The sequence below is a fragment of the Leptopilina heterotoma genome, unplaced genomic scaffold (assembly GCF_015476425.1).
Source record: "Leptopilina heterotoma isolate Lh14 unplaced genomic scaffold, ASM1547642v1 Lhet_373, whole genome shotgun sequence".
NCBI classification, from domain to species: domain Eukaryota; kingdom Metazoa; phylum Arthropoda; class Insecta; order Hymenoptera; family Figitidae; genus Leptopilina; species Leptopilina heterotoma.
In genome coordinates, this window is record NW_025111051.1 from 118,200 (window position 1) to 130,458 (window position 12,259).

Here is a 12,259-nt window from a genome sequence, read left to right on the forward strand (position 1 = left end):
TTAGTAGAAAATAAATTTGACACAATAACGTTTGACTTTTGTTCCATTGAAGACCATAAAATTTAAAAATTAGAAATATAAGCCTGGGTAAAGTGTGGAGGAAAAGATTTTTTACAATAAAAGAGGAAAATAATGTTTATAAAAAAGTTAAAAATATATTGTTAAACTGTTTATAATAATATATATACGATATAATATAATATATACGAGCAGTAATGGTCAATATCATCTTTTAAAATACACTGATATGGGGCCGTTCAAGAAATACGTAACGCTATTTTTCGGAAATTTGGACCCCCCCTCCCCAATCTAACGCAATGTTGTATACATTAACGCTATTTTTTTTGCTGACCACCCCCTTCCCCCTAAAGCATTACGTATTTTTTGAACGGCCCCTATAGGCGCTGCTTAGTTAGCGCAACGCACAAAAACTCGTAGCGCAAACTTCAGAAATGTTTTTCTCAAAAACATCAAAAACCACTTCTTTAAAAATGTAACCACTTATTAAAGAAGGTTTAAATTTTGAAAAAATAATTTTTTTAGGATATTTCATGATGTCCCTAGCATATTTTTTAACAATAAAAAATTATTGTTTAAACAAATTATTGAAAATTTTATTTTTCTTAACTTTTTTTTAATATTATAAAAAATTGACATTTTCTCTACAATTTTGAATAAATGACTTTTTTCGTAGAATCAATAGTTTTTGAAATAAAAATTCTAAAAATAGTCATTTTTTTCAGTTTACGATTTTTCAAATCTAAATATCTTGCAAAAATTTTTTTTTTGCAAAACTGTTTGGCACAGTTATTTAGTACCCAAAGTACTACAAAATTACAAACTTTAAAAAAAATCGGTGATCCACCATTTTTCTTTTTGTATGGAACTGCCCAGTTGCGTGTATGGCTCATTTCATTTAAAATGTAAAATCTATGTCCCTTGGTAAAAAAAAAGTTTTTAGCTAGCATATGAATATTGTTTGGTTTATTTGATTAATATCTAACATACTCTAATTTTTTATTAACTTATAGAAGAACTTTGAGGTCGCTTTAAAACGAAATGACAGACTGAAAAGCAGACTAAATGTCCCCTACTGTCCCTGTCCTCGAGGCACTTGCACTACATTGCCTCTAATAATTAATATATATACATTCTTTTGTATTAGATTTAAGCAAAAATTCTTTATAATCTCTAAATCTTATATTTTAAAATTCATTAATTACTTCATATAAAATTCAAGAATATCATTTTAAGAAATGATTAAAAACATGTCACTTATTTTCATATTTTATATTCTGCCAAAATGAATTCATTTTTGCACACTCACTACGAATAGGTTACGCGCTTTACTCACTGTTTTACCGATGCTACAATAATAAATGAATAACCTCAAAACATCAAAGCAATCAGAATGTTCTGGTCTCTATCCTACAAATTATAAAGTGGAGCAGAAAAATAATTTATTAACGGTTGTAACATAGTTGTCTACTACTGTCCCATCTGTAAAATGGTAAGTAAATACTTTATATATCTCTTATAAGTCAATTATTAGCAAAAAGTTTCAATTCTTTAAGAAATCTGACAGCTTCCATTGCTTTCTAAATAATATACTTATGTTGTGAATCAAGAAAAGAGCAAAATGTCCCCTACTGTCCCCGTGTATTAAATGTCCTCTACTGTCCCGTATAATAGCTTTATTCTTATTATGTGGGTAAGAGTTTTTAAATTCAATGTATAAAAAACAGGAACTTGGTTTTATATGATAAGAAGTTATTTATATGAATATAGTATAGATATTCTTAATATAATATTTGTTCACCGTGCAGAAAAATGGTGAGGGCCCCCGGCGGGGCCCTCGTGGATTGCCCTCTTGCTATGTGGAATCCGTAGGGGTAATCCACGCGGAGTCCTCGAAGGCGTGACATGCTTTCCCTCATGGGTGCCCTCGAGGAAAATCCTCATGGATTCCATATGGATTTTCCACGCGGTGCCCTCGTGGATTTCATAAAATGCCCTCAATTTTTTTTTAATTAAATTAATAAATTAATAATTTATTAATAACAAATTAGTCCAATTATTGATAAATAACATTCTTATTTAACAATTTTTACTTTTTTTAATTAAATCGTGACCAAAAAAAAAAAAAATCTGACGCACGCGGGAATTGAGCCTACGACCTACTGACTACCAGACAACAATCTTACCACTATGCTACGGGACCTACTTGAAAATTATTGCTTTATTGTAGTTAATGATGTGGGCAATCCATGAGGGCCTCTCGCGTGGGCCCTCAAGGATTTGCCCTTAGGTAAGTTCATTATTTTCAAAAAAAGTAACATTAAATATTTGTGAAAAACGTGTTTTTCATTGTTTAAAATCATTATAAACAATAATTTGTTGATGTAAAAAAAATTTTTTTTTTGGACTTAGAAATTTTTTCTAGGTAATGATGTGGCCAATCCATGAGGGCCCCTCGCGTGGGCCCTCAAGGATTTGCCCTCATGTAAGTTTTATATTTTTTAAAAAGCAACATTAAATATTTGTTAAAAACTTGTTTTTCATTGTTTAAAATGATTGTAAACAATAATTTTTTGTTGTAAAAAATATTCGTTGTTTGGACTTAGAAAAATTGTTGAGCAGGGCATTCATAATGGCTAAGAGCAGGGGTCCTGCTGGTGCCCTCGTGGATTTCTTCTCATGGATCTTCCACGAGGGCCCCCAACGGGGGCCTCGGAGCTGTGGGGCTCGAACGTGGCTTTTTCCACACGGGTCTTTTTTATATACTGTTTCTTTTTCAAATGTCCCCTACTGTCCTGAAGTACCGTAACCAATCTTCTCTCATTTTTTGTATAAAAACAAAAAAAGTTTGTTGTCAACGCACTAGAATTAATATTTATTTATATAAACGCATCTTAACATTTACACAAAAAAAGTAAAAAGTTTAGTTATTTAAAAAAATAAAGTTAAACGAAAACCAAACAATAGTGATCATATTCTGCCAAAAAGCTGTCTGCCATTAAAAAAATATTTACGTCTAATGTTATAACCACTATCCCTTTCGATTTTTTAGAACATTAAATAATATAGAAAACTTGATTACAAATACAAAATCGAAAATTCACATATTTTCAAATAATCCTAGTTCCGGCGATAGCCACATCCTCACAGATTAAGATGCCTTTTGATTTTTCGATTTTAGTTTAGTCAATTAGTCAGTATCGTGGACGCCGATAGACGGCGTTTTTATAATCATCATCACTTTCCCGTTTTATAATTCGGAATCAGTAAAATATTTTTACTTGCAAAAATTTTAATTTGTTGTTAAAATGGAGTTCCATTTTAACAACAAATTAAAATTTTAAAGTCCTAAGTTTTCATGGTTCTTAAAAAGAAAATCCCCAAAAAACTCTTAAAAAACGTCTGCCACACGGGGTGACCCCCTTAATGAATGTACCCAATGATCCTTCAAAGATAATTTCAACAGAAAATTGTTTTTTAAATAACTTTTCTTTTTAATTATGAGGCTGTTTATACCGTAAAAGGGTAAAGTAGAGAAGGGCGAATGAAGTTGAAGAAACAGGAAAAGTTAAAATGAAAAACTTTTATGCAGGCGCAAATTTAACTATTCCTGTTTCTACAGCTAAATTTGCCCTTCCCTACTTTTTACTCTCTGCTGTATAAACAACCTCTATTTTAAACTATTAAATAACACTTGGAGGATAGTTAAAATACTACGTAAAACTTTTATTACCTGAATCTGTCAAAATAGGCCCTCTGAAGAACATGTGTGTTGTAGTAAGCGTAAGCAAATCCAACAAGGAAAACAATACAAAGAAAAAGCATACCAACAAATGCTCGGAGCCTAAAAGAAAGTGTTTAAATATTAATTATATATTCAATTTATTATATTACCATTATTAATTTATATATCCTACATATCTACATAATTTAAGTAATGAAAATTATGAATTAGTTAATTACTTTAATTATAAATGATTACATGATTATTTTTTAACTTTAAATTAATTACTTACAAATTTAAATACTTTCAAACTCTTTATCACTATTTCTAAATTATTATATTATTAAGTGAAGGTGGGGGAATTGGAGTCCCTTAGGGGGGGATAAGTTTAATTTTGAGAAAAAATGCATATTTTTGAGAATTTGTTTGTCGATGCAAAGAAAGAGAGTTAATTTATTTAAAACATTTTTATATAATACTCCAATATTTGAACAATTGTTAGGAAATATGTATTATTTCCTACGGGTGTCAGATAACCTCTAAATAAAACACAAGGAATAATAGAAAACGATTAAAAAAATATTGTTTATTTAAATTAGACGATGAAATATATTTAAGTGAACACTGTCAATTGTAGAGAAAGAATATATATTAATAATAATTCGAATTAAATCAAACGCCACTTAGGCCGCGCACACGCTTTTTCGTCGCTCTCGACTTTCTTATTTCACGTCTCTTTATATTCTGCTTTCGTTCGTTGTAGCCAGGGAGTATAGACTTAAGGAGACCAATGTAGTGTGTATGAAATCAACCATTTTATGTCGGAAGTTCATGGTTCTGAATCTTCTCGTATAGCGCGCAACGATAGCATAGATAGCTGAAGTTTTAAAATGAACATGGATTTCTATAAGTTTACTAATTCATGTATATACTATATATTCAAATTATAAATATAAATATAATAATAATAAGATAACAATACAAAGTTTATATTACAGGGCTCGGATTGTGCGACTTTTTTGTGAAAAAATGTGCTTTTTACAGATTTTTTTGATTCAGGAGTGTCGATCGCTTGACATAACCTCAAACTAAAAAGTGATTTTTAACAGCAAATAAAACCATAAATAAAATGATTTCACCAAATTATGAAAGATCCAGTTGTACAATTATCAGGAAAAATTAGGTTGGACCAAAATTTGATGTAAAATCATAATTGTTAAACATTATGTGTTTTTTCTTTAAGGGTCAGTAACCAATTTTGATAAATAATAGCTCATTCTACTCTTTGAAACATTCTCTACATTTCCACTCGTTGAATTTTGTTTAAAATATTTTGTTCAAAAGTTATTTAAAAAAAATTTTTTTATTTTATTTGCTTAACTATTGAACAAAATATTTTAAACAAAATTTAACAAATGTAATTGTAAAGAATGTTTTAAAGAACAGAATGAGCTACTATTTGTCATAATTGTTAGATCACTTTTTAGTTTGAGGTTATGTTAATAACCTCAAATTATAGTAATAATTAATTTTACTATAAAGGTCATGTTATTCAGTGGCCACGTGCCTATTAAAACTTTATTAAAATTATTGATAGAACATTAAACTCTTTTAATCAATTTTATTATAACTTTTATAAATAATTAAATTTTTTGAAGAATTTCTTTGTTTTTTTAAAATTGAATCCTTTAGTGAAGTTTTATAAAAATTGTATTAAAAATAATTGAATGTTTTCGAAGAATGTTATTATTTATGAAAATAAAATTCATTGTCATAATTTTATATTACCTATGTATTATTTGAAATTATTTTTAATTTCAAAATACAGCAAAAATAAGGTTAGGACGGTTAGGACTTAATCAAGCGACTATATATGCGATCGTTTGCCATCTACAGGATGTACACGTACTACTGATGTACTTCCGACAAAATGTTGCGCCTTTCAGTGAAGTACATGCATATAAGATTGGTCTCCTTAAGTCTATACTCCATGGTTGTAGCAGTCGTCTCGCTAGACCTCAAACCTTAATCCACATTCACACTCGTTTACAATCAGTCATACCCTTAAGCCTAATTCACATTCAAACTGATATTCTTCGCCTAACATTCGGCCATCCTACAATGAGCTTGGTCCCCAAGCACATTAACAAGCTAATATAGAACGTAGTCCTTCAGCAATTTTGATGGCATCCTTGTCCTTCGCGTATTACATTGATCTGTTACAAGGTTTTCTTCTTTCGCATTTTCTTTTTGTTTAGTTATTCGTGTTACATTAGATTCATCACTTTCGTTGACACTTTGATTATCATCGCTAAGATCGGAGTCAGTTTCGTCTTCGGATTCAAATTTTTTCCAAATTCGAAGCTGACTAACGTGCGCGGTCGTAGAGTAACTGCCTTCATTTGCAGACAGTCCTCGAATCCGATATGTGTCGGATGGTAGTATCTGCGTTATCACCAATGGACCCTTGTTTCGAGATTGGAGTTTCGTCGATTCACCCGTGCTCTTCGGGTTTGACGCAACGAAGACGATATCTCCAATCGCGAACTTAACGTTTTTAATTCGAGCTTTATCATACCGGTCTTTTATAATCGCTTGTTCTACTTTGATTTTGTTTCTTGCTTCCTCTCGCAAATCCTCAGGAATTCTATAAGATTTGGAATTTATCGTTAAATTTCTTATTAAACCCTCCTTGAACCTTGGAACGTACCCGTATAGTAACTCGAATGGAGTTTTACCTGTCGTTTTACACATTGCAGAATTTAAGTCTCTTTCTAATTTTGGCAGTTCCAAGTCCCAATGACAATTTTCAGGGTCGGTTTGATTAGCAATGAGAGCTGGTAAAATAGTACCGTTCAGTCTCTCCACTTGCCCGTTCGCCTGTGGGTGACGGCTTGAATTTAAGGTATGCTTAATACTGGTTTAGTCGCAAAATTCCTGAAAATTTTTTGAGGTAAAAGCGGTGCCTCTATCTGAAATAAACCTTTTGGGTGCACCAAAACGTTCGATAAACTGATTTAATTTTTTTATTGTCGTATTACTTTTTGTGTCACGAACAGCGTACAATTGGACAAATTTCGTAAGGTTACATATTGCCGCCAGAATATATTTATTCTTCCTTGTCGTCGATATAAACGGACCAACATGGTCAATGTTAACAACAGGTCGCAACAGGTCGCTGACCTGGTGGAATAGGGTGCAATTCACCGAATTGCTTTCCTGGTTTTCTTTTTGCATACAAACATTCTACGCACACGGAAATGTGATGCTTTACATAATTTCTCATCTTTGGAAAGTAGTAAAATTCGGAAATTCGATGCAGAGTACGTTCTACGCTAAAATGACTCGATATGTCGTGATTTTTTATAACAATTGCCTTACGCATTGCTTTCAGAACAACGTATAGTTCCCTATTGTTCCTTATTTTATATAGCATTCCGTTTCTCAAGGTATAATCTAAAATTTCGACTTTTTCGCGACGCGTTCTTTCATTATTATGTTTCTCTAAAATTCGAATTTTTCGGGATAAATCGCTGCCAGTGTGCTGATACATCATAATCTCATCTTCTCTAACTGTAACGTTGTAAACTAAACCGTCTTCTATCGAGTATTCCGCATTTTCGGTTGGTGCTCGAGAAAGCGCATCAACATGTTGCATGCGTTCTCCTTTTCGGTGTTTAATATTGAAATTAAAGTCAGCTATTGAATTTAGCCATCTAACAATCTGAGGACTCTTGGTTTTTAACGAATTTACGTGCACTAATGCTTGGCAATCGGTTACAATGTCGAAGGGAATCTCGATTAAAAACTGTTTAAGTCGCTCCATTGTCCAAACTATAGCCATGAGCTCTAGTTTGCTCGAATGATAGTTCTTTTCCACGTCCGTCGTACGTCTGCTCACCGCGTAAACTAAGTGTAACAGTCCGTCGTTACCTTCCTCAAAAAGCATGGCTCCCAACCCCGCTGATGAAGCGTCTGTATGGAGTTCAGTAGACTTAGCTTTCGGGTTAAAGTACGCGACTATGGGTTGTGATGACATTAGATGTTTAATATTTTCAAACGCGGAATTCTGTTCATTTCCCCATACAAATTCCTTGTTATCTTTGAAAAGTCCTGTGATCGGTGCCATAATAGTTGCGAATTCTTAATGAATCGCCGAAAGAAACTAGCGAGACCATTAAATCGACGAGCCTCGTGTAAATTTTTTGGAGTAGGGAAATTCATGATCGCGTTAAGTGTTTTGTTTCCCGGACTCATACCGTTTCTGCCGAATGTGTAACCTAAATAATCGACTTTTTGTAAACCGAATTTGCATTTGTTTAAATTAAGGGTCAATTTCGCATTTGACAACAAGGTCAATACTTTCTCGATTTTTTTCAATAGTTCGTCCCAAGACTTCGCGTGTACTAAAATGTCATCAAAGTATGTGAGCGCTAACTTTGGACCATATGGGCTAAAGATAATTTTCATAAATTTTGCGAAATAAAACGGGGCGTTCATGAGCCCGAACATCGCTCTTTCGAACTGACCGGTACCATCCAGGGTAATAAAAGCTGTCTTCCTTTTCGCGTTTTCGGTAAGGGGAATTTGCATGTAGCCCTGTTTCATGTCAAGAATTGCAAAAATATTTGCGTCATGCAGTTCTTAAATTCCGTCGTCAACATTAGAGAGGGGGAAATTCATCCGAATCGTATTTTTATTTAGCCTTCTATAATCGACAACGAGCCTGATAGTTCCGTCCGCTTTGATAATTAAAATACAAGGACTCGCGTATTCTGACGTTGTATCTTTTGCTAAACCAGCTGCTTTCCACTCTTTAACTTTGTCATTTATAATTTCTCTTTGAGACGCGCTTGCTTTATACGGTTTTGAAAACGGAGGAATTGAATCTGATTTTTTCTAAATATCCATTTTGATAATATCTGTACAGCCTAATTCGTTCATATTCATTGCTATACCATGGCGAAATTTGTTAAGTAGATTACAAAGTTTTATTTTTTCATCTTCGGAAATATCGGGTGCTACATTGAGATCTTCGACTTTTACAGGTTCGCGTTCTATTTCAATTTCCGAAATACAATCGTCTATTTTGATAATTTTACTCGACAGACATTCACCTTCCTTAACATCGACAGCCTTGTTACTTAAATTATATACAGGTAATTTTAATGTTTCGTCATGTGTCTTAACTGAAATAAAATTAATCGACGCTGGTGGAATTTGCCAGGACTCTGTTATTATTGGTCGCGACGCTACTCTATTACAGTTTGGAAAAACATTGGAAATAAAATTTTCTTTGTAAACAAAATGTAAGTCTTGATCGATTTTATAATAAACAATTTCCGGTCGTTCTGTGAAATTCCTACTAATTAATACGTCACTGTCAAGTACATTGTCAGATACAACTCGAAATATTATTTGTTCTATTTCACAATCATCGATCTGAACATTTTCATAAATTACACCACTGGAAGAAGTTTTACAACCTCCAAATCCAATCAAGGTACTAGATAATTTAAAAAATTTAAACCCCTTTGATAAAACAAGTGACGCTTTAATTAAACAATCTGAGCTGCCAGTATCAATTACTGAGCTCATCTTTTCTCCCCTCACTACAACTGTTTTTTCATATTTTTTGTTACTATTAGTTTCTTTATTATTTTCGATAATTTTAACATCTGCTCTTGACATGGATTTGGGTTTTCTACAATCTTTTGCGATATGACCAATTAATTGACAATTAAAACACTTTACCTCTTTTTTCTCGGGACAATTTCTTGCCATGTGTTCGGAAGAATGACATCTGTAACACTCACGCTTTTTCGTTGACTGGAAGTTCGTCTCATCTGTTGTTGAATGTTGTTTCTCGTAGTAATTCGTAGAAGTATGCGTTGCTGTTGATTTTTCCTCGTTCCGTGAAGAAGATCCTCTTTCCTTCGATAATTTGGTTAATTCTCTCGTCGCATTTATCCTCTTCTTCCTTGCTATCTCCAAGGCTTCAAGATCGGTAATATTCCTTAATAATTCGTCTAAGTCAAAATGTTCTCGAATCAGAATTGCTGAACTTATTTCCTTTGACCATAACCCGATGGCCACTTGAGTTCTAATTTCCGACAAACTCATATTTAAAATTTTACATAGTCTGACTTTATTAAAAAAATATTCGATAGTATTTTCACCAAATGCTTGATATCGGGCTTGCATGTCTTGTCATTTTCCGGTTAGGGATTTTTCCATAAGAAATGTCGAAGCGAATGCTTTTCGGAACGATTCCCAATCTGTGATTGAATTTATATTGGCTAAGTACCAATTTTTTGCTGCTTTCTCGAGATTACCACGTGCTGTTTCGAATGCGATCGCATAAGTCCATCGATGCAAATTGGCTGTTGACTCCAACTGACTCAACCAAATTTTTGCATTCGCTTCTCCTGAAAGCCCGTCAATTTTCGCTATATTGTGACTTATGTCTGGAAAAATGTTATATGTTTGTTGAGGAGGATTAGCATTTCGAGTAACAGCGGCCACAAGTGTTGCATTTTGTTGCATCATAGCGGTCATCGCGTTCAATAATTGATGTATTTCTGATTGCTCATTCGAAGAATTTATTGGTCTTTGATCTCCATGATTATTACCCTGCGTAGTCGTATGTTGATTTTGGTTAGACTGTGCTAACGCTGAAAGACCTTTAGCGGCACTTTCGTTCGGATCCATAATTTCCTTTTTCTGATTTATAACACTCACGTTGGTTATCACACATGAACAAAACACAAGAGCGAGAAAAAAAAATTCTCATTATTTTCAAGGTTATGTTTCCAACCATTGAGCAATATGTACACCAAGATTCAAATATCGGCACTCAATTTCCGACTTTAAATACACAAACATGGCGGAAACCGCCTCACTGATCATGACTCGACTTGTTGCTTTGCGCGCGCACTTCTTTCTCAACTTTTTCAGAATTACGAAAACGACGCTTTACTACGCTCTTCACCAAAGGGATCACATAATGAATATTACAATTCCATTCACTTTTAGCACATCAGAGATTCGAAACTTTAGGCAAAAGGTCTTTCATCCCACTTCTGAGATGTTAGGAAATATTTATTAATTCCTACGGGTGTCAGATAACCTCTAAATAAAACACAAGGAATAATAGAAAATGATTTGAAAAATATTGTTTATTGAAATTAGACGATGAAATATATTTAAGTGAACACTGTCAATTGTAGAGAAAGAATATATATTAATAAGAATTAGAATTAAATCAAACGCCACTTAGGCCGCGCACACGCTTTTTCGTCGCTCTCGACTTTCTTTTCTCACGTCTCTTTATATTCTGCTTTCGTTCGTTGTCGCAGTCGTCTCGCTATACCTCAAACCTTAATCCGCATTCACACTCGTTTACAATCAGTCACACCCTTAAGCCTAATTCACATTCAAACTAATATTCTTCGCCTAACACAATATTTTTCCAAATTTTCATGGCAAAATATTGAGAATTGAGCGAGTAAATGTGAATCTTCTAAGGCGCCTTTAAAAAAATTGTTTTGAGGTATACAATGTAACTCGCAACAGAATCATTTAAAACAAAAAAATCAAAATGCATTTGTTAAAGAAGATGTTTCTTGAGGTAACCCTGGGAGAAGTTTTATTTTTTCATTTTTCAATTTTTCGTAGCACTTGCGGAAGCCAAAAAGACGTTTTTTTTTAAAATCGGCTAATTTGTTACAGTCATCCCCCGCAACCTGCATAATTCGCAACTTGCATATCCTCGTAACCTGACCAGTAGTGGGGCGTCAATGTGCCTCGCTCCCAAGTAGAAATGTAATACTGGCATAGTACTGACCCAGTACTAACTGCCAGTATAGCAGTACTGACTCCAGTACTAAATCAGTACTGGGAAATCCCTGTCTGGTAACGCTGTCCAGTACTGATTTTTTACAGGCAGTCAGTACTAAGTCAGTATTAAAATATCACTGGCAGAACACCGCCTAATTACTGATTTGCAGGTAAAATTTAACAAATTTGGAAAATGCTGTAACGCGTTCTTTAAAACAAAATTTACCTTTAGAAGCTTATATTAATTTGTTAGTTGATTATTAGAGAATTGGGAGTAATTTATTGAATACTACACTGAAAGAATTTTAGGCAGGCTGCTGGCTTTTCATGTCCGAAATTAGTGCCCCTTGCGCAGGGCTTGCAGCTCACCTCAAAAAAGCGAGCATCTACTCCCGAAAGGTGAGCAGCTGCTCCTGAGGAGTAGCTGCTTACCTTTCGGGAGTAGATTCTCGCCTTTTTGAGGTTAACTGCGAGCTTGAGGCAGCGAGCTCTAGCGGCACTCATGTAAAGCCTGCAGCCTGCCCAAAATTCTTTCAGTGTAATACACAGTTGGCTTCAAGTTAATTTAGGATAGTGGTATTTCATTCTTCTTTATTTAGAGCTTCTAAAACCGTAAAGACGAAAATCGCAGCTGATCATTTTTTCAAGTTATTGTTAAATTTGTAATTTTCTTATAAT

At 33.6% G+C, this 12,259-nt stretch overlaps 1 protein-coding gene across 4 annotated transcripts in view; it reads right to left on the reverse strand.

The window, feature by feature from the left end:
* The window catches only part of LOC122505832 (myogenesis-regulating glycosidase), a 387,127-nt gene that overhangs the window by 96,671 nt on the left and 278,197 nt on the right, over positions 1-12,259 (reverse strand). For all 4 annotated transcript variants that reach the window (XR_006301953.1, XM_043617681.1, XM_043617680.1 and 1 more), the window contains one exon: positions 3,752-3,862. Coding sequence is in view for 3 of the 4 variants with exons in the window: in XM_043617681.1 (XP_043473616.1) it covers positions 3,752-3,862 (111 nt within the window). In the remaining variant the exon portion in view is untranslated. The remainder of the gene's footprint in view (positions 1-3,751; positions 3,863-12,259) is intronic.